The 20,808-nt window shown below is 38.4% G+C and overlaps 1 protein-coding gene across 2 annotated transcripts in view; it reads left to right on the top strand.

Annotated features, from left to right (window-relative positions):
- The window catches only part of LOC137327208 (SR-related and CTD-associated factor 4-like), a 98,001-nt gene that overhangs the window by 31,067 nt on the left and 46,126 nt on the right, over positions 1-20,808 (top strand). For both annotated transcript variants that reach the window (XM_067992776.1, XM_067992777.1), the window contains exon 2: positions 16,290-16,373. In XM_067992776.1, coding sequence (XP_067848877.1) covers positions 16,290-16,373 — 84 coding nt within the window. The remainder of the gene's footprint in view (positions 1-16,289; positions 16,374-20,808) is intronic.

Below are 20,808 nucleotides of genomic sequence, written 5' to 3'. Positions count from 1 at the left end.
AAATATTCAAAGATTCAAAGGTGTCATGCCCATTTTTCAGGCGTAAAGTGGGCGCCCAGACATCCAATATGGCGGGCCATACGCATTACGTGCCAGAAATGCGCCAACCGTTTTATTGATAACAGTACAATAAGATGCGTCCAGGGATGCCCTGCACGCGTTCAGGAAAATGTGGTCTGCGTGCAGTATAATTAGTGGTCCTTGAAGGGACCGCTGGAGGCTGCCACCGAAGAAGTAAGTTTTTTTTTAAAAAGTGCTTACCTGAACGTGGAGCTGGGAGGAAAAAGTGTGTTCCTCCTGAGTCCACTGCAGCACCGAAGATCGTTACTGGCCCTCTTCCGATTGCTCCCCCGTCCTCCTCGGATGTTGCTGAGGGCTGTTGCTGACGCCACAATGGCTCAGAATTGAAAACCTCTTCATCGCTGAGCTGCCTGGGACGCCCAGCAGGCTTCTCCAGCTCACTGGTCTCATGTAGATGAGTCATGACATGTTCTGCGAATGGGCAGTCTTGCTGTCCACCATAATAAAAATATTCTGTTGCTTTAATGACCCACTTTGATTTTGAAATTGGACAAACAAATTTTTTCCAAAATATCTGATCAGAAAGCAACCCCAAGGAAGAAGAAACTCAACAGCTGCCTTCGTTGTAGCCCAGTGTCCCCGCTGCTATTAAAACAGACGAAACGTAGAAAATAGGAGCAAGAGCAGGCCATTCGTCCCTTTGAGCCTGCTCCGCCATTCAAAATGATCATGGCTGATCGTCTAACTCGGTACCCTGTTCCCGCTTTTTCCCCATACCCCTTGATCCCATTAGCATTAAGAAATATATCTATCTCCTTCTTGAATACATCTAATGACTTGGCCTCCACTGCCTTCTGTGACAGAGAATTCCACAGGTTCACCACCCTCTGAGTGAAGAAATTTCTCCTCATCTTGGTTCTAAATGGCATACCCCGTATCCTGAAACTGTGACCCCTGGTTCTGGACTCCCCAGCCAAACATATACGGCCCTACTTCTCGAGGTCCACTGGCTTTAATTTTGAAAATGTTGTACCCTGCTTCTCCACTTACCCAGGCTGTACTTCACTAGCCCGGCACAACTCCCCCTCTGTTCTGCCCCCCCTATTTGGAATAGGTCTATACTGAATATTTAGGCACTGTGACTAAGCAAATCAGTTAATATACAAAAAAAAGCTCTAGTTTCTCCCGGCCATCACAGCCTAACTGCTTTCTGTCCTGTTGCTCAGCAGTTCTTCCTGAGTGTGCCTCTGAATCCAGCAAAATATGAGCAGAGTTTATCAATGCAAATGGATATTTTAAATGGGAGGCAACTAAAACAATGAAACAATTGTGTTAATAATCCCCACAACACAGCTTCATGATAACATTGGGTTAAAATACACTATCCATCAGAAGAAAAAGGGGAGCCTGAAGCCCAGTAGTCCCAACCACAGCTCTCCTGTACTGGTTGTAGCCCCAGCAACCCCATGTCCTCTCCCATTATGCATCCCCTCCCACACCCAAATACTCCTAAACTCTTCCATTTCCTGTCACCACACTCCCTGCAACTGCATAACATCTGACTCTTGAGCGCCACCACTGGAAATCCACCAGTATTTGTGTCCTAAAGATGGTCAATGAGAACTGAGTATTAATAAACTAATGTTCAAAAATAACTGACTATTTTATTTGCATATTCAGCAATTTAGTACATTTCTTGCAGTTTCCTAGCCCTCCATGCATCAAGGAAGTCACTTGGTATTTTTGTTGCTTGTTTTGTTTTCTTACTGAATGCTCATGACTATCTTCACACTTATACTGTTCAGCAGGTTTGAATGTCCTAAGTTTCATCCCATTATTTAAATCAGTGGCTGGCAAAACCTTAAATGGTGGTTGATGCAGCCAGTATTGACAGCCAGTGTAGTAAAATGGCCAACCCTGACTCCTGTGTAAAACAAATTAATTTGAGATTTGGCCTAAGTGTAAAGTACTGTTTTATTACATGGATTTTTATTGTTCCACAGGTCTGAAACATCGGACATCGTGAACACATTGATTATCCCATTTTAAATGTGTAGTTTTTTCATGAAATTTTCTGCAGGCTTTTACTTCCGGTCTTGCTGATGGCTAAACATCACCCTTCACGTTTCACATCATCTAAATGATGAACTGTTTATTCGACCATGAGCTGCAATTATAGTGTAATATTGAACTAGATTTGGATCTGATATAATTGATTTAACCATGATTTTTTTTGTGTCACAGTGAATGGAGATGGTTTTGTACGCAGCAGATTTTGATCCCAAATGGATTTGATCTATTCAGAGTTGAATTTTAAGTGCTCCCTCCCCTCTGGTGTTTGTGCACTAGTTGTTACTAGTTGTGCACTAAGTTGTTTTTAAAAAATATATATATTTATGAAATTTTCCCTTCCTTTTAAATATTGCTTGAACTAAAGGAAGTGCACCTGAAATTGGTCAGAAGAGGTGATCAATAGACCTTTGTCTTCCCAGTTTGCAGAAAGCATAAGTAAAATTTACCAATGCCACGTAAAAAACAAAATCTACCAAACTGTTAAGACATAATGCCTGTGCAGTACTGATTTTACTGTTACTAGATATGTGCTTAATGTTAATCTCTTGCTTTTGGTGTTCCCTATGTATAGATTACATTTATTTATATTGCATTTAACATGGTTATAGAATGTAAAATCCAGTTGTTTTTATTTAAGGCCATGTACACATGAATTTATAACATTTTTCATGAAGGCATGAAAATGTTATTTCACATTTAGGCTATATGATTGCTTTTGCTAAAATAACCAAATGACTTTAATATTAATTTGCTCTGGCCACCCTGGCTAAGTTGTTAGTTATAGTGAAATTTTACTTGTGCACTTCCAGTGACCAAACTGCTTTATTTTCCAAGGAGCTGTGGTACATTCATTTGCATATTGCTACTGATAATCACCTACTGCTAACTGACACAGGTAGTTAACTGAAGTTAATTTGGCTTGAACTTTTCTTGAACTATAGCCATAATGTGTAGAAGATAACAGTGACTTTCTTGGGGGTGGGGGAGCAAAAGATTATTTCTGATGAGATAAAGGAATTTGCAAAAACTTATGATGCATGGTAGCACCCAGTTAATGTTCATTTTAGTTACTACATTGAATGCAAAGTTGAGATTGTAAATCTTCTCAATCTGTACCAAATTACCTTAAGTGGAAATACATTCTACTGAATGCTAGGATCTTATAGATACTAAGGGATCTCCCCAAGGAACCTTCAGTCCTCCATTGTTCCTGTTTTGCTTTTAAACTGCTACTCAGAGAGTGCCTAGGAGCAGACATTTTGTGTGACCATTTCTCTGCAGTAACGTGGATGGAGAATGTTGCTCACAATCCTCTTAGACGGGAGGAGGCCAATAATGCTGAGTAAAGGTTTGTGCATAAAATAACTGCTTTAATTGGTCTCGGTCGAATGCCTTTCCATGATTAGCCAGGTGCTGCAATTCCATTACAGCACCTTGTCTTGTCACTTCTGTTTGGTACTACATTCAGTTTCCCGACTGAGAACTGTAAATATCACCAAGGATATGATTGGGATTCAGGTGGTTGGACCCAGGTTGTTGACATGAAGGCCAGTAATTAATACTAATATATTGAAATTTTTAAACTTGTCTGGTACTTTCTAATGTGCTTAACATATTTTTGCATAATCTGTGTTGCTAAATAAAATTGGAATACTTCGCAAAAATTGACTCCAAACTGTTCAAATTATCAGAGATATCTGTTTGTGACTATCCATTTTACAAAATGAGTGCATGCTTGCCTAATTAATGCCATTTGCCTGAGTTCTGTGATGAATTTGAATGAATTAAACGCAGTTTGAATGTGCTAATGTACAGTTTTTCAAAACATTTTTTCTACAAGCATAAAGTTGAGGAAGAATCTTGCTGATAAAGCTGCAGTAATGCTGCTGTCTGTTTATTGTTTCGTATTTCAATTAAAACACATTTAAAATATATAAAGCTGAAATCTGGTTGCAAAAAAAAGTGAGAGAAGGATTGTATTGTGTTTTATACCATGATTCTTCAAATTTAAGATCCAGTGCAGCTGGCCAAACTAATACTGTTGGGTTTTATAAATAGTGTATGTTATAAGAGTATATCAAGTGACAGTAAAAAGGTACTGCACAAATATTTAGAAATTGCTGAGAGAATGGGTTTTTTGATGGTATGCTTGCAGTTTTGCTGATGTTTTATATGGTTAGAGATATTGTATAACCATTAACCCGCCACTGAAGTACGAAGGACATGGCCACGAATATGGCGACAGTGATTCATTTAAGCTCTAGGGTCCCTTGGATTGACTTGCTGGATGAAGGGACCTTCTTCGCTGTGAACATGACCAAATATGAACTCAGCTGGATGAGCATCAAAAACATGTGTTTGAGAGAATATAATCTTTTACATTGACAAGTGTAAAATAACTGCAGATAAGCTTTCCCCCTCCACCCCACAGTTATGTCCTAGTGAGTTGTACAGTTCTATTTTTGGAGACTGATTGCTTTATATTGGTTTCCTGACATTCCTGTAAATCTTTGTATGGTCTTACTTTGCATGACACTGTGAAAATTGGTGGATTTAAAATAAAAAGTTGAAATCATTCTGCTGTCTTTATTAAAAACAATCTACTGAAGGTGCAATATACTCTTAAGCAGTTATGCCAAAAAGGTATGTCTTACGATCACATGCAAAATTGGATAGAGAAGTATTTATTTTGTTTAAATGAATTTAGTAGTAAGCATGTTTTGTTAGTGTTTATTTGAGATATGATGGTTGGTTCTAACTGATGCTTGCTCTCACAGCAATTGGCTAAACTGTTTGACCCTATACATGTAGGATATTTTTCAACATCAAATTATATTAATGGGCTTCCTTTCAACAATGGTTACTTTTTTTTTATTCAGCTGCATGGTAATTTGATTGATTTAGCTACACAACCACAGTTGAATTTTCTTTAAATACAATACATTTACACTGGTACAGAGTCACTCATGATGAATTCCACATGGAAGTTATTGGTAGCTTTATTGATTATAAACATTTTAATCCATTTTTATAATTGGTTTTATAGTTTATTATTTAACATACGAAAAATGACAGACAAGAGAAGACCTATGAGTCCATCCATCCATTAAATGCATTATCACTATTTCACACTGGTTATTAAACTGAAAAAAGTAGCAGCAGCCTTATTTGCCCTGTGGTTTCTATTGGAATTGAGCAGCAATAGCAATCTTCACACTTGATAACCCATATTTAAACACACAAATACTACAACAGTCTTTTCGAGCCATACAAAATCATGCTGTAAAAGGTGTTTATATAGTTTCTTTAAGATGAGCAATATAAGTTAGCAATGTTATGGCAAGAGGTTAGGAATCTTTAAAGGCTCTTATTTTGTAAATAGTTTAAACAGTAATGACTTAGACAGTTTTGAATATTAGGCTCTAAATATCTTACTTTCCATATAAATGTCTTAAAGGAATATTTAACACCTATTCCTAATCGCCTATTGACTCATGTCCATGTATGTACAGTCTATGTGGAAGTCATTTTTGTTCAAAATTTGAATTAAACAATAATTTGAATTAAACTGTAAATAGCACAGCAATAAGGGAATTTGGTGCTAAAAAATTAAATTATCAGATCATTTGATTTGTGAGTTTCAATTAAGAGGAACAGACAGTACAGAGTGATAATTGCCAATCCTTTGTGTGAACTTTATACATAAACATGGAATGCACTAGCCAGCACTTATGTAAGGAGCATCCATAATATCAACTTTGTGAAATTCATACTGCCAAATTATTGACACTGCAGCATCATCTTTGGGTTTAGGGTGATGATTACCACTCTTTGCTTTTGTGGTTTGATGCATCATTTGAACTAGTTGATGGGATTACTTATAATTGCTCCAGATAGCCACTGATTTCTACCTGGATATTTTACGGAATATGTGTTTTTGAGCAATGGAAAAAGAAGAAAACGTAGTAATGTGTTTGATGGATGATTTTGAAAATTGGCGCAGTACTGCACGAGTCGGTGGCTATCAAGATCATTATTGAAAGATTATGGTACTGCCAACATATGTTTAGCGTTCATTTTTCTGATCAATTAATTGTGGTTAAACTCACAAATTAAAATAGTCACATACATGTATCACAAACGCTTGAATGTTTGATTCTGCTGGTTAATGTATTAACTGGTTTCAAGAAGGATTTCAGCACGAAAACACTGCATACTTTGCTCCCTGACTCCTGAGTTAAATGTGATCTGAATGTATGCTTTCTATTAGTGTATGCAAGTTTATTGCCCTGTATTTTTTGAACATTGTCAATTCACCAGAACATTTAGATAGGTATAAAGTTACAGGATCCTTAACATTTGACTTCTAATGTCACACCCCATTGCCTCCTCACTTGTGCGGCCAATTCATCTGAATGAGATTGTGCTTCTTTTGACGAAAGAAGGAAGAGAACTTATGCACATATCAAAAATGGGCGTGGGGGTGAACTCTAGATGTATATGGTAAGTGCACATTGGTTTTTAACATGTATGTGCACAGGTTGTAGCTAATGCAGATCAAACTTAGGAATACATATAGTTTTATAGCCCACTATAAGTATCTTCTAATCTACATATAAGCAGTCAGTATTTTCAGGACAGTAACAGGTTTGTGAAATTTTTTGAATGTTGAGAACTGAAAGGTATGTAGGTACTCTCGTTGGGGAAATTTATCACTGCAACTCACCTAAACGGACTTAGCAGACACATTCTGATATGTTTATGTTGGAAGTATGAAAGATTTGTATTCAGCTTGTTGGCACAGTATTGTGGTATGAAAAGATACCAGGAAATTTTACTGTTAAAGAATTACTTTGAAGTTTGAAATTTTTTCCTAACGTCATGTACCGTTAAGTTTTGAACTAAGGAGGCTCACTAGCAGACTTCTGTGGAATGAAATGGAGAGGGCAACTGAAATGAATTTTAGATAGAAGTGTCCTTATTGATGAAACCTGCAAGAAGGCAGTTGCATGGTAATAGGCACAAAACATTATTTTACCTTTTGTAAAAAATCCTCTGCAGTAATTAATGGCTGCAGTAGTGAAAATGTTTAATATTAATATTGAGCGTCAGTGTAAAATTTGGAATTAAATTTTGACCTGTACAAATGTTAATGTTGCATACTAATTAATTTATTTGTTTAATGGAATAACCATTTCAGCAATGAAATAGTAAACTTGTGCGTGTATTCTCTATTAAATAGAAGCTTTAATTAAATTGAAATGGTTGAGGGAGGGGCTAAGAACTTTTGGAGAACACTGCTTTATGTGAGATGAATTTTGGTATTGAAGTTTTAATGACCTGGTCCTTTTTGAAAACAAAAAGTGACGACTTCAGTACATCTGCACTACGTTAGTTTAGATTGTGGGAAGGGGAAAGAATGCAAACATTGAAGAGACTGCACTAGTAGCTTTAAGTATTATTTAATACACACAAATCTAGAGTACTAAGCAATCCTAAATAATTGTTTGCTCCCAGAAGTACTGCTACTTAATCCTTTATGAACAAAGTGACTTCAGAGGTGACCAGAGTTTTGTTTTGTACATGCATATTTACATACAAGATTGTCAGGTGATTGTGATTACATTTATAAACATCTTTAATATTCTGAACAAGATCACCCATGTTCTTCTGCGTTAGAGATCGACATCACAACTTGCATGCCTCAGTCATTGCATGGATGTAATATTGTATGTGGTACTGTCAGATGCTGGGCTCCTCAGGATTCCGTAAAATAACATTTACAAGTGTTTACAGCAGCAGTTCATGCCATGTGTGAATTGATAGTTCTTGGAACATCAATAAAAGATGTATTTAATTTTGAGTTGGGTTCCTTGCACTTTGTTGCCCTTGCAATTCGTATGTCACACTTCAAAAAATGATAAAATAAAGTATAAAAAAAGAACGGTATTCATTTCTGCTGGTTTCTTCTCACGTTGGGGATGAGCTAAGAATCGATGTGCACCGTCCAAATTTCTTCAATAAAATAAAGCCTCTGATTGACATCAAGATATGTATTTACAGCATTTAGATCTTGTGGCTTTAAAGACACATGCCAGAATACATACAGATCCACCTCGACAGCAGAAAAAATACATTGTGAATTCGGTGGTAAAATGCTGCTGTGCTTATAAAATAGCATATCCTCTGACTTAACAGTGAACAATGTCAATAGTGATTTAAAATATATATATATTTTGACTGACTTGCGTTTGGAGGCGAGACTGACTGGCTTGAGGCTCCCCTATACCATGAGATAGTGGATATGCTGCATAAACAAAAATATTTTATTGCTTCCACATTTGGCAAAGCATATAACATGACTGACAAGTGAGTTATGACCTCTCATGACTCAGAACTAAATCATATTTTGCTATCTTCAATATTACATTCTTTATAAACCGTGGGTAGTCTTTGAACATTAAAGTTTAAAACTTAATTTCAATGACACTGCAGTGGGAATTTAAATACTGTAGGTCAGGAATGTCCAACCTGCAGCCACCCGAGCCCTGGCAATCCTGCCCTTGTAGCTTAAGCATCTTGGTCTTATTTGTGCTTCTATTTCTTATTTTCTAGTTTGTTCTGTTTGAATCTTGTAGCCTGGAGGTTTGGAACGGGCTGTTGGTGGCTACATCCTATATCATAGAATGGGCATCTGTTAATAGCAACTGAAGGTATATGCAAATTAATGGCAACATGGGTGTACACTTTTAGCCAGGGCTCCATGGCATGCACCTATCTGCCCATGAAGACAAAAAGGTTTGGGCACCTTGCCCTAGGATATTTCATGAGATGTTTCTTGATTCTTCAAAGGGTAACTGTTACTTTCTTGAAAATTCCCAATATAAATAATAAATCTATTGAACTGTATTGGTCATTAATACTACCATGTTTTCTCTTGATTCACAGTGCCGTGCCTTATTAGCTGTGACAGACTCCTAGGCGTTTAGTGGATAAGCGTTGAGGTGTGGTATAGAGCCACGCAGGATAAAAATTTAAAATTTGGTCACGTGCCTGTGCTGAGTTAACTGATGCCAGTGGTGCAGTATTGAAGGCTATGCAATTGTCCCCAGGCTAGGCAGATGCAAAATCGGCTGATGTTCCTGCTCATCACTATGCAGTGACCCTAGTCTAAAGTGTATATGGATGGGCTGAGCTGAGGAGAGGATGAAGCACATGTGTCCTCACTCCACCCCCCCTCCCCTGCTGGCACTCTCCCTATGCCTGTACATGGAGAATGCCATTTTGGATAAGACATGGGAGGCCTGGCAGCACTTGTGAAGCAGTATCCTCCCATCAGTTGCCTCTGAGAGGAGGACAAAATTGGAAGGGAGTGAGAATTCAGAATTATTAGCTATGTAAATGGAATAATGAAAAGCTTTTTGATGTTTGTCATAGACTGCTTTACGTAGCAGTGTAATATACCTGAAAAGTTGAACATCAGTTTTATTCATCTTCAATTATTGGACAGTGTGCTAACAGAGATTCAGGTTAGTATCCCGGCGACACACTAAGCGTGGAAATGTCATTTTATTTCTACACTTGGCAAACTGCCCAATTTTAGTGTGAAAATCCAATTTACTACAACACAGATCAGGTTAAGGGCTATGATGGATATTCATGTCTGAATTAGAGGATCAGACAATCATCAATACCTCCCTTTTGTCGAAGGGTAAAACGACCATTTACTCCATTTGAGATATAACTAAATAAAATAGAAATTTTTCATAAAGTTTAAATGTCTAATATTCATTGGGTATACAAGATTTTAAAATTTCTCATTTACTCTTTGGATTTTTTTTTTAAAAAGCACCAACTGCAAAGATTAGAATTTAGACCCTTTTGAGGTAAGCTCACAGTATTGGGGAGCCCTAAAGAAATTTTTAATAAAAGAAGTATTATATTGTTCATTTACTCATGTTCCTCTGTTATCTCATCACAGTAAATGTCTTCATGACTTTGTCACTTAAGTTATGTACTGTTAATTATGGGCATAAAAACACAATCTTCCAGTTACCATTCATTTTCTATAAAAGTATTGTTAGTATAGAGAAATATGGGAAAAGGAAATATCTAATTTCCATGGGTATGACAGACTATTTCACCTGATTTTCTTGAGCTACAAAAATATAAAAGAAATCCTGATTTTGTTGGGGGGGGGGGGGAGAATGAATCTGTGTAGTAAGAAGTGTTGTAAATAGAATAGATCATAGCCAAGAATGTAACGTAAGAAGTATGTTCATTTGTGAGACTGATCATAACACACTTTGTCACGCAATCACACTAGTAGAGACAGATATAACAACACTTCTGGGAATAATCATGCATGTGAATTTACTGAAATCATTTCTACCCATGTGTGCCGATTATAGGATTTGAAATCTGCACTGGAAATGTAGTAGTCTAAGTGTAATGCTACAACTTTGAGAAGCTGCACGTTTAACCACAATGGATTTTCCTGCAATAGTACCCGAGGATGTGATTTTTACACCCTGCCCTGTGACTGCTATCTGACTACTTGATCCAGTGATGGAGAAAAATGGAAGTAAATGGAGCAAAACACAGAAAACCAGAAGATGAAACAAAAAAACCCCACAAATAAATAAGAGACAGCAGCGAGCTAGAAAACAATGCTATCTTTATATTTCTTAATCCACTATGGAATTGAAAAATGCCAACCAATTTTATATGCTGTAATTTCTTATATTTTTAAAAAAGTTTTTGTAGCAGTTACCCACAACTCTTGGGCATGTGCCATACAAATACATGTAAACCGTACCCGATTTAGTTTAGATGTGATTGGTATTTTTAACTAGCTTTATTATTGCATTCATATGAAATAGCTCAGGCATTTTTATCAAACCTTTTAATATGTTTCATGTTTTGCAACATTTACACAACATTTCATTTCTGTATAACTTTTTAAAATTTTCATTGAATTTTTAATCTTGCTTTTCACTGAAAGTGGGCACAGAAAATTAGACTGATTTGATCTATCTATCCATACATATACATAGAGAGAGAGAGATAAAGGCAGCGTCTATATATATATATATATATATATATATATATATGTATGTAATACCCTACAGGGTCAGTGAGACTTCAGCCATGCTTTGTAAGTGTCTCTCCCCTTTCTATATTGTGGGTTACTTTGCTAATCATCACACTATATCTATGTAACTGTAGCTGCCCCTCAATAGCTTAAAAATGCTTTACTGGATTTCAGCTCAACAGTCCACATGTTGAACTAAAATCCAATGATGCCTTTTTAACCTGTTGAACACAGGATGCTTTTTTCAATGACCATGTTTATATCATTTGCATATCTAGATTGCACATTTAACAACTGTGCTTGATTATCTCCAAACATGACATGAGTTTCTCAAATTATACTTTATATTTTTTTAAATGGTGAGGGGGCATCAATATCACTCATACAGCTCCTCAATTTCAGAACAAAATGTCTTGTGAAGTTTAATCAAACTCAACAAAGGTTGTTTGGTTGGTTCATGTTGGAAACTACCATAAACAGTGAATTATAAGTTCAATAAATTAGAGATTTTATTAGGATTTAATCAAGTCTTGATACCAGATTTGTTAAATTCCTACTGTGCTAATGTTATTAAACACAAGAAAATGTGATAACTAATTTAATTGTCTAAGCATATTTAACTCTGCTTTCAAAGTAATTTTAAAGAAAAACACTAGTGTCAAAGCACTTCCCCCCCCCCCCCCCTGCCGAGTGCATAGATAGCAAAGTGCCACAAATATATTTGTGAATAACACACATTTATCACAAACAGGCTGGTTTTATAGGTACACTTTTAAGAGCAATGCAGTAGCTGCCTTTATAACCAGTTATATTGTGATTCTGTCCAAAACTAAATTTTATTTTTTTAAAAATCAAAAAAATATAATATTCCTGTTCCCTCTCCTCCCCAACACATGCAGTACCTTATTCGATGTGGAGGGGGGCTAAGGGTATGCTGTATGCCACCCATTTGTAGACTTGTAGATTTTTTTCAGGTGACTTGTGATAGGATCAAATGCAGGATAACCTGCATTTTTTTTATGATTGGAAAGTAGCTGAGGTCTGAGAGACCAGCTCCACTACCCATACAATTTGATGGTAAATTAGGCATGGTAGTGGGGCTGCATTGCAGAAAGTAGGAGGGAGAAATAGAAGTTGTTTGAAAGAATATTGTCACGGTAGTTGCAACAGACTTGTGCTGCTTGGGTTCTCTCTTACCCCCCGCCCCATGAAAAGCACCCAAGCACATTGGGCTGTAGTTATGCTGTTGGCAGACTGCAAAGCCTTTTTATTTAAAATACACACACACACCTCTCTATCCAATTTTGATAGGCACTTAACCAACTTTCTTGAATTTGTTGATAAAATCAGCCTGACTGCCTCCCTTGGAAGTTCATTCACCAACCACTATGTAAAGTAGTTAAATCATCTTCCCCGAATTAACTTTGAGGCTATGCCATCTTGTTGTGGAGTTTGTATGTTAAACACAATGATGTTTATCTTAGATAAATCCTTTGAGGCTTTATCTTATTGAAGATCACCCTGAGCTGCCTTTTCAGTGTAAACATTCCCAGCTTCTGCAGCTTCTCCTTATAACTAAGGTGCCTAATCCCGACTATAGTAGCCCTTTGCATGATCTCCAATGGCTGGATGTCTTTTTCATGATACTATGACCTGAATCAGAATTGCTTCTTGAGATTTACGCTTTATTCTTTTGGCTATACAGCCCTGGGTCTTATTTGCTGTCTTTACTCTGGCTGTACCCGGTGTTGATAGCCTCTGTGATCTCTGAACCAGTACCCCAAAATGCCTACTGTGTTGTGCGCCTGTAAAATATTTTGTTGTGTTGTAACTTTTTTATTTTTTTTTCAATCTCATGATTTTGCATATTAAATGGAACCTGCAACTTGTCAGCCTGCCTCCCCAATTTAGAAAAGATCTTCTCTATTTAATAAGCTTGTTCCCTGTTGCTTGCAGTTCCTCCCAGTTTAGTATCATCTGTAAACTTGAAGAATTTTGTTCCTTTTTCCACTTCCAAGTCATTTATGTACATTGTAAACAGCAACAGCCCCAGCACTGATGCCTGAAGTGTCTCACCAGTTACCTCCTTCTATGACAAGCCTGCTGCACATACAACCACTATTTGTTTCCTCTGCTTCAGCTAATTTTCGACCCATTTCAGGAACACTCCACTTATGCAATGCCTTCCAACTTCATGAGTCAATCTGTGACACTTTTTATATTAAAAATCTAAAGTCTGTGTGTGCTTATTGTCAACTTTTCAATTATTAATTCCTATGACTACATATCTAATGAAAACTGCCCATTTAAACTTCTCACTGTAATCACCCCCACCCCAGTAGCAGGAGGGTGTAATTACAGTGTGCTAAGTTCACAGTGGCAATTTCCATTATAAATGTGGATATAGCAATTTATAATGGAAATATATAACAATAAGGACAGAATAAAAGTATGAATGAAAAATAGGACCTGCATTATGTCTGCACACGCTAATCTCTAACCCTGCTGCACCTGATGGTTACATTTGTGCAGTGCCATGGAAAATTGACTTCAAAGTATTTTTTTAAAAAGCAGGAAAAAACTGATAGTTTCATGCAGGTTTTTCTAATCTTGATAACCTGGCCTTTTCTCATCTAGCATCATCAGACCTCAGTGTGGCCTGTTTAATCCACTTTCCCACAAGGCATACCTGAGCAATAACATTAAAGGGATAGTTCAGGTTATACACTGCTGCAACTCAGTAGCTAAGTATTACAACTGTTCCCCTGACCCCAGATTGCACATGAGCGAGGCTGACATCACCGTTGTAAATTGTTGATGAAATGAAGAACATCAATAGTATCCTAATTCCAAGCAGCAGGGAACTCTCATCTTTTGATGTTGTAGCAAATCAGTCCCATATTGAAAATACCAATATTATAAACTTTTTAAAATTTATATTTATTTAGAGAATGTAATTAGGAAATATTAAGTGTTTTTATATTCAAGAGTAGAAAGTTGCAACACTGCTGGCTCAATGAATAAAGGCACTGAACTACAAAACCACAGATCAGAAGGTCCAAGGGCAGACTTGTGATCGGTGCTGTTAGCTGATCTCTGCTGGGGCACCAATTGAGGTATAGTTCTGGGTCAGAAATCGGCCAGTATTGTCATTTCTGCTTAATGTTTTGACTGCTACTGGGAGATGGATGTTGGGTGAGAACAAGATTGGGCTCAGCTTTGACTGTCTAATGATGGGTAAAAGAAAATTGCACGTATTTTGCAAATCAATGCTTTAATCCCTTATGCACATTTTAATGTCAATCTGTTTTAATAGTAAAAAACTTTGGGTGTGATAAGCTATATCGTTTAAACATCTAAACTAATTATCACAACACTGTTCGGTTATAGCAGCAAATTCCTTTACTAAAGCTTCCTTCAGTTACTAGTTCTTTAGTTTCTCTTTTAAAGTTCAATACTATAATATTTAGTTTTAAGTAAATCATTTTACCATTGATTCATTATTACCAGTACATAGATCCGTTCAGCTGGTTAATGGTTGAGTATTTAACCATTTACTGAGTGTGAGTAATCTTAAGAGATTAGTATTTGAGAACCAAGTAAATTTTAGAGTGTAAATATATACTTTGAAATTCATTTTGTACTTTAGATGTATATTCTAGAAATTATACAGATATGTTACTTGATTAACCTGCTTGCAGAACACTTATGAAAATTTACCATAAAGTACCATGGCTTGGCTTGTAATGAGCTTTTTAGATACAAAACTACAATGTAAAATACATCAGTTGAGCATAATATCAATTCTGTATGGTAAAATTCTGCTTTAGAACTTTAGTCTCACGTTTTAAGTGTAAATTACATGCCCTCCTTCCCTGAGATCACATAAGCTGATATGTTAGTTTTGTCTTTGCAATGAAATTCAATTCCCTTTGGTGAAAATTCATTGAAAATACAGTATTTTAATATTGATATTAGCAAGAAGTGATTGGTTGATTGATGCGTCATCTGTTTATTGTGAGTAGAATCTTAGAAATTAATTCTTGAGAACTAACTTTTTCTTCAGGAGATTTAGAAAAAAATCTTAAATTCCCCTCAATTGATTTTTTTTTAGTTCAGTTTTCTAGATACTTCACAGATAAGTCTAGCTGTGCAGTTTTTACAGCCATGTGTTGAGAGGACGATTGACTAATATGACAGTTGATAGACTTTTCTTTTTATTACAATTGTACGTGGAGGAAAGAGATAATTTGGATATGATGGTGGAAGATCATTTATTATACTTTGGATTAAATTATATGGTTGAATTATGTCAATCTTATAAGTGACAGTGCAAACACAATAAAGATGGTTTCTTTCGAAAAGCAGTTTGGGGGAACTACGTGCTGCTGCATGAAACGCAATGGTATTTTTATTATGTTAGCTGAAAACAAATGTTTTCAGTTCCATTTAGTTAAGAGTCGTAGTGATAAGGCTTGTTGCTTTTGTTTGCAACTGGCTGGTTATCAACTTTGTAGCGTGCTACTGGACTATAACCTGTGTTGTTTCTAGCCATGTGATTAATGACTGCAAATGTAAATCGAGCAAACTTTATATTACTGTGTTAGTAAGTAAATGGTATTCATGGCCTTCAGAAACGTTCCAGCAAACCAGAACAAATTGCTTTCATGGTAGAAAGATGAATGCTGAGTGGGGGGTTAATTTTAAGCTTCCCTACCTGTTGCTTGATTTAATGACTGACCTAGTGGATATGTCTTTTGAAAGTATTGGTACCGTTCTGCAACTGAAACACTGGATAGGTTTATGAGAAATTGCCATTTTTCATACATTTTGAGACTTTGCAAGAGATGCAGGAAGGTTGTCGTGTGATAGAAATTTTCTGAAATGTAAAGTACTTTGCACTGTTGGTGTTCCTTACTTTCTATAGCATATAAATTATGGGAACAGTAGCCATGCAGTATTGTGTTAATTAATTCAGAAATACACTGTATTCCTAGTGCTTGATTACGGGGTGTTCCTGTTTATAGGGTTCTAGTGGTGACCTAACTGGAACTTGAGTTTAAATCAACCATACTAATTCTGCTTTTCTTGTACATTTCAGCTCTTTTCTTTGATGGAACTAAAGCCACCCATTTCTCGGGCAAAGATGATCCTTATTACTAAAGCTGCCATCAAAGCTATAAAGGTAGGAAAATCACAAATATGTTTTGCTTCATTTTATTCCTGCTTTTGTTTTTGCAGTGGTTTCTTTTTTGTTCCTTCTGTTCATCCCTTTCTGATTCTAGACTAGACATGGGGAAATGGATTGTATACTCATGAGGTTCTGTCCCCCCCCACCCCACCCGGCCTCCATAACCAATTCAACTAAGTACTCAAGAGAAAGGGTAACTTTGCTGAGGAATGGAGCATCTTTTTTATTAGGTTATACTCTGAACCTACCATTGAAAAATTAAAGAAACTGAAGTTTGCAACCAGGAAAAGCCCAAGAATGTTTCCGCTGGATCTTGGAATGTCCCAGAGATCAATGCTGAGACTTTGAATTAATGTGTTTCTAATTTACATTAATGGCCCAGAATTTGCTGTCAAAATAATGGTGAGGCGAACGGCGCTCACCGTTATTTATGCGCAAATCGCACAGCAACTTCAAGCAAGGGCAGATGCGCAGTTAAGCGCCAAACTCCAAAAGTTGTCCGAGATGCACTGCTCCGCCGTTAGCTTTGTAAAAACGGCATCTCATTGTCAGCCTCATCGTTAAATTCGTGGAATAGCGTGAAGTTCCTATACTTGTGGGGTAGTTACAAACTAAACCCGTTAGAGAAAGTTAGGGCTTGGCAATTTTAGTCGAAGCACCTTTTAACAACATGATAAGAGTTAGTTACTGCTAATCAACCTCTGGCACTGAAAATGAACTACTGCAAGCGTGTGGAGTCATTCCTTCAGGTTTTAATTGGAGATTCAGAACAGATCTAGCAGCTCAAAACTGGGCATCTATGAGGCGCTGTGGGCCATCAGCAGCAGCAGAATTGTATTCCACCACAATCTGTAACCTCATGGCCCAGCATATTCCTCACTCTACCATTACCAACAAGCTAGGGGATCAACCCTGGTTCAATGAGGAGTGTAGAAGAGCATGCCAGGAGCAGCACCAGGCGTACCGAAAAATGAGGTGCCAACCTGGTGAAGCTACAACTCAGGACTACATGCATGCTAAACAGTGGAAGCAACATGCCAACGGATCAGATCAAAGCTCTGCAGTCCTGCCACATCCAATCGTGAATGGTGGTGGACAATTAAACAACTAACAGGAGGAGGAGGCTCTGTAAATACCCCCATTCTCAACGATGGCGGAGTCCAGCACGTGAGTGCAAAAGTCAAGGCTGAAGTGTTTGCAACCATTTTCAGCCAGACGTGCCGAGTGGATGATCCATCGCAGCCTCCTCCCGTTATCCCCCCATCACAGAAATCAGCCTTCAGCTAATTGGATTCACACCACATGCTAACAAGAAACGGCTGAGTGCACTTGATACAGCAAAGGCTATGGGCCCCGACAACATCCTGGCTGTAGTGCTGAAGACTTGTGCTCCTGAACTAGCTGCGCCTCTAGCCAAACTGTTCCAGTGCATCTACCCAACAATGTGGAAAATTGCCCAGGTATGTCCTGTCCACAAAAAGCAGGACAAATCCAATCCGGCCAATTACCGCCCCAGCCGACTCTCAATCATCAGCAAAGTGATGGAAGGTGTCGTCGACAGTGCTATCAAGCGGCACTTACTCACCAATAACCTGCTCACCGATGCTCAGTTTGGGTTCCGCCAGGACCACTCAGCTCCAGACCTCATTACAGCCTTGGCCCAAACATGGACAAAAGAGCTGAATTCCAGAGGTGAGATGAGAATGACTGCCCTTGACATCAAGGCAGCATTTTATCGAGTGTGGCACCAAGGAGCCCTCGTAAAATTGAAGTCAATGGGATACGGGGAAAATTCTCCAGTGCCTGGAGTCATACCTAGCTCAAAAGAAGATCGTAGTGGTTGTTGGAGGCCAATCATCTCAGCCTCAGGACATTGCTGCAGGAGTTCCTCAGGGCAGCGTCCTAAGCCCAATCATCTTCAGCTGCTTCATCAATGACTTTCCCTCCATCATAAGGTCAGAAATGGGGATGTTTGCTGATGATTGCACAGCGTTCAGTTGAACCCCTCAGATAATGAAGCAGTCCGTGCCCGCATGCAGCAAGACCTGGACAACATCCAGGCTTGGGCTCATAAGTGGCAACTAACATTTGTGCCAGGCAATGACCATCTCCAACAAGCGAGAGTTTGACCACCTCCCCATGACATTCAACGGCATTACCATCGCCGAATCCCTCACCATCAACATCCTGGGGGTCACCATTGACCAGAAACTTAACTGGACCAGCCACATAAATACTGTGGCTACAAGAGCAGGTCAGAGGCTGGGTATTCTGCGGCGAGTGACTCACCTCCTGACTCCCCAAAGTCTTTCCACCATCTACAAGACACAAAGTCAGGAGTGTGATGGAATACTCTCCACTGGGTGAGTGCAGCTCCAACAACACTCAAGAAGCTCAACACCTTCCAGGACAAAGCAGCCCGCTTAATTGGCACCCCATCCATCACCCTAAACATTCACTCCCTTTTTTTTTATTCGTTCACGGGATGTGGGCGTCGCTGGCAAGGCCGGCATTTATTGCCCATCCCTAATTGCCCTTGAGAAGGTGGTGGTGAGCCGCCTTCTTGAACCGCTGCAGTCCGTGTGGTGACGGTTCTCCCACAGTGCTGTTAGGAAGGGAGTTCCAGGATTTTGACCCAGCGACAATGAAGGAACGGCGATATATTTCCAAGTCGGGATGGTGTGTGACTTGGAGGGGAACGTGCAGGTGGTGTTGTTCCCATGCGCCTGCTGCCCTTGTCCTTCTAGGTGGTAGAGGTCGCGGGTTTGGGAGGTGCTGTCGAAGAAGCCTTGGCGAGTTGCTACCGGCGCACTGTGGCTGCAGGATGCATTGCAGCAACTTGCCAAGGCTTCTTTGACAGCACCTCCCAAACCCGGGACCTCTACCACCTAGAAGGACAAGGGCAGCAGGCACATGGGAACAACACCACCTGCACGTTCCCCTCCAAGTCACACACCATCCCGACTTGGAAGTATATCGCCGTTCCTTCATCGTTGCTGGGTCAAAATCCTGGAACTCCCTTCCTAACAGCACTGTGGAAGAACCTTCACCAGCGGTTCAAGAAGGCGGCTCACCACCACCTTCTCAAGGGCAATTAGGGATGGGCAATAAATGCTAGCTTTGCCAGCGACGCCCACATCCCATGAACGAATAAAAAAAAAAAGTTTTTCAAAAATTTAAATTTAAATTCATCAATTAATTCAATTCACCATTCTAACTTACACTTCTTTCTCAGTCCTTACACTGTTAATTTCACAATCCTTTAATCTGATTGGTTAAGGAGATACATAGTTGCTTGCCCTGTTCACTCAGATCCCAGATGCCCTGTAGAGGGCACTGAGACGTTTCCATCTCACACTTCCAGCAACATGCAGTGCAAAATATCAAGGCGATTAAACGGGCAAGTCTAACTAATGGCAGGCGCTGTTTGTTGACCGGTTACACCAAATTCTGGGTCAATGACATGCATGTAACTGGTCTAATTCTCAGATAATACCAAACTGTGCCATGAGTAGAGGGACAATTGAATCTGAAGACACAGCCAATAATTTACATAATAGGTTGGACGCATGTGAATGGACTAGTGCTAAATTAAATTTAGAGTGTGGTTTTGTGCACGGGAAGAAAAAATGGCATCCTATACCTTGAATGATGTTGAAGTAGTTAAAGGTGAAATTGAAAAAGATCTGAGGACATTATCTGGTGTTTAACATATGCCATCACTGCAGAGCAGCAATCAACAAAGAAAATATAATGCGGAACCATATAGCAAAAATAAAGTTAAAATTGGAGAAAGTTGTGCTATTGCTCTGATCAGACCCTACCTTGAGTACTGTTAGTTCTGGTCCAGATTCACAATGGAGACATTCAAGCCCGGAAGTTAGAACACAAGAATTGTAACACTAAACCCTAGCAGCAGAGGACTGAGTTATGGGGAAAGACTAAAAAAAACTTGCTGTTTCCAGCAATGAAATGACTGGTCTGATAAAGCATATCATAGGGTTATATAAAATAGTAAATTATATATGAAAGATAAAGCCAAAATGCTATTTTGGAGTAGACCTGGACAGTATGACAATGAGATATAGGTTCAAATTGTCGAAAGGGAAATTTAGAACTAATATCAGCAAGTTTTTCCTGGTATTTAAGTGATCGATGCATGGCATAGACTTATGAATAGGGTCATGGAAGCAAAAAAAAGGAAGCATTTAAGAAACCGTTGGATGTTGTAGGAGAAGGAACTGTGGTTTCTTTCTGGATGAATAAGCTAGGATGAACTGCATGATCTTGATCATCATTATTGACTTTGAGATCTCTTGCGTCATTATTGGAAATCAACTGCATTAGTTCAGTTTTCTCTCACAATCTACCTCAATTATGAACACATGCAGTCCATGGGATTAAGCATTCAAAAAACCTGCAGAATAGC

This window comes from Heptranchias perlo, chromosome 11 (assembly GCF_035084215.1).
Source record: "Heptranchias perlo isolate sHepPer1 chromosome 11, sHepPer1.hap1, whole genome shotgun sequence".
Taxonomy (NCBI): domain Eukaryota; kingdom Metazoa; phylum Chordata; class Chondrichthyes; order Hexanchiformes; family Hexanchidae; genus Heptranchias; species Heptranchias perlo.
The sequence above is the reverse complement of the archived record's forward strand: the minus strand, read 5'-3'. Positions and strand labels throughout refer to the sequence as shown.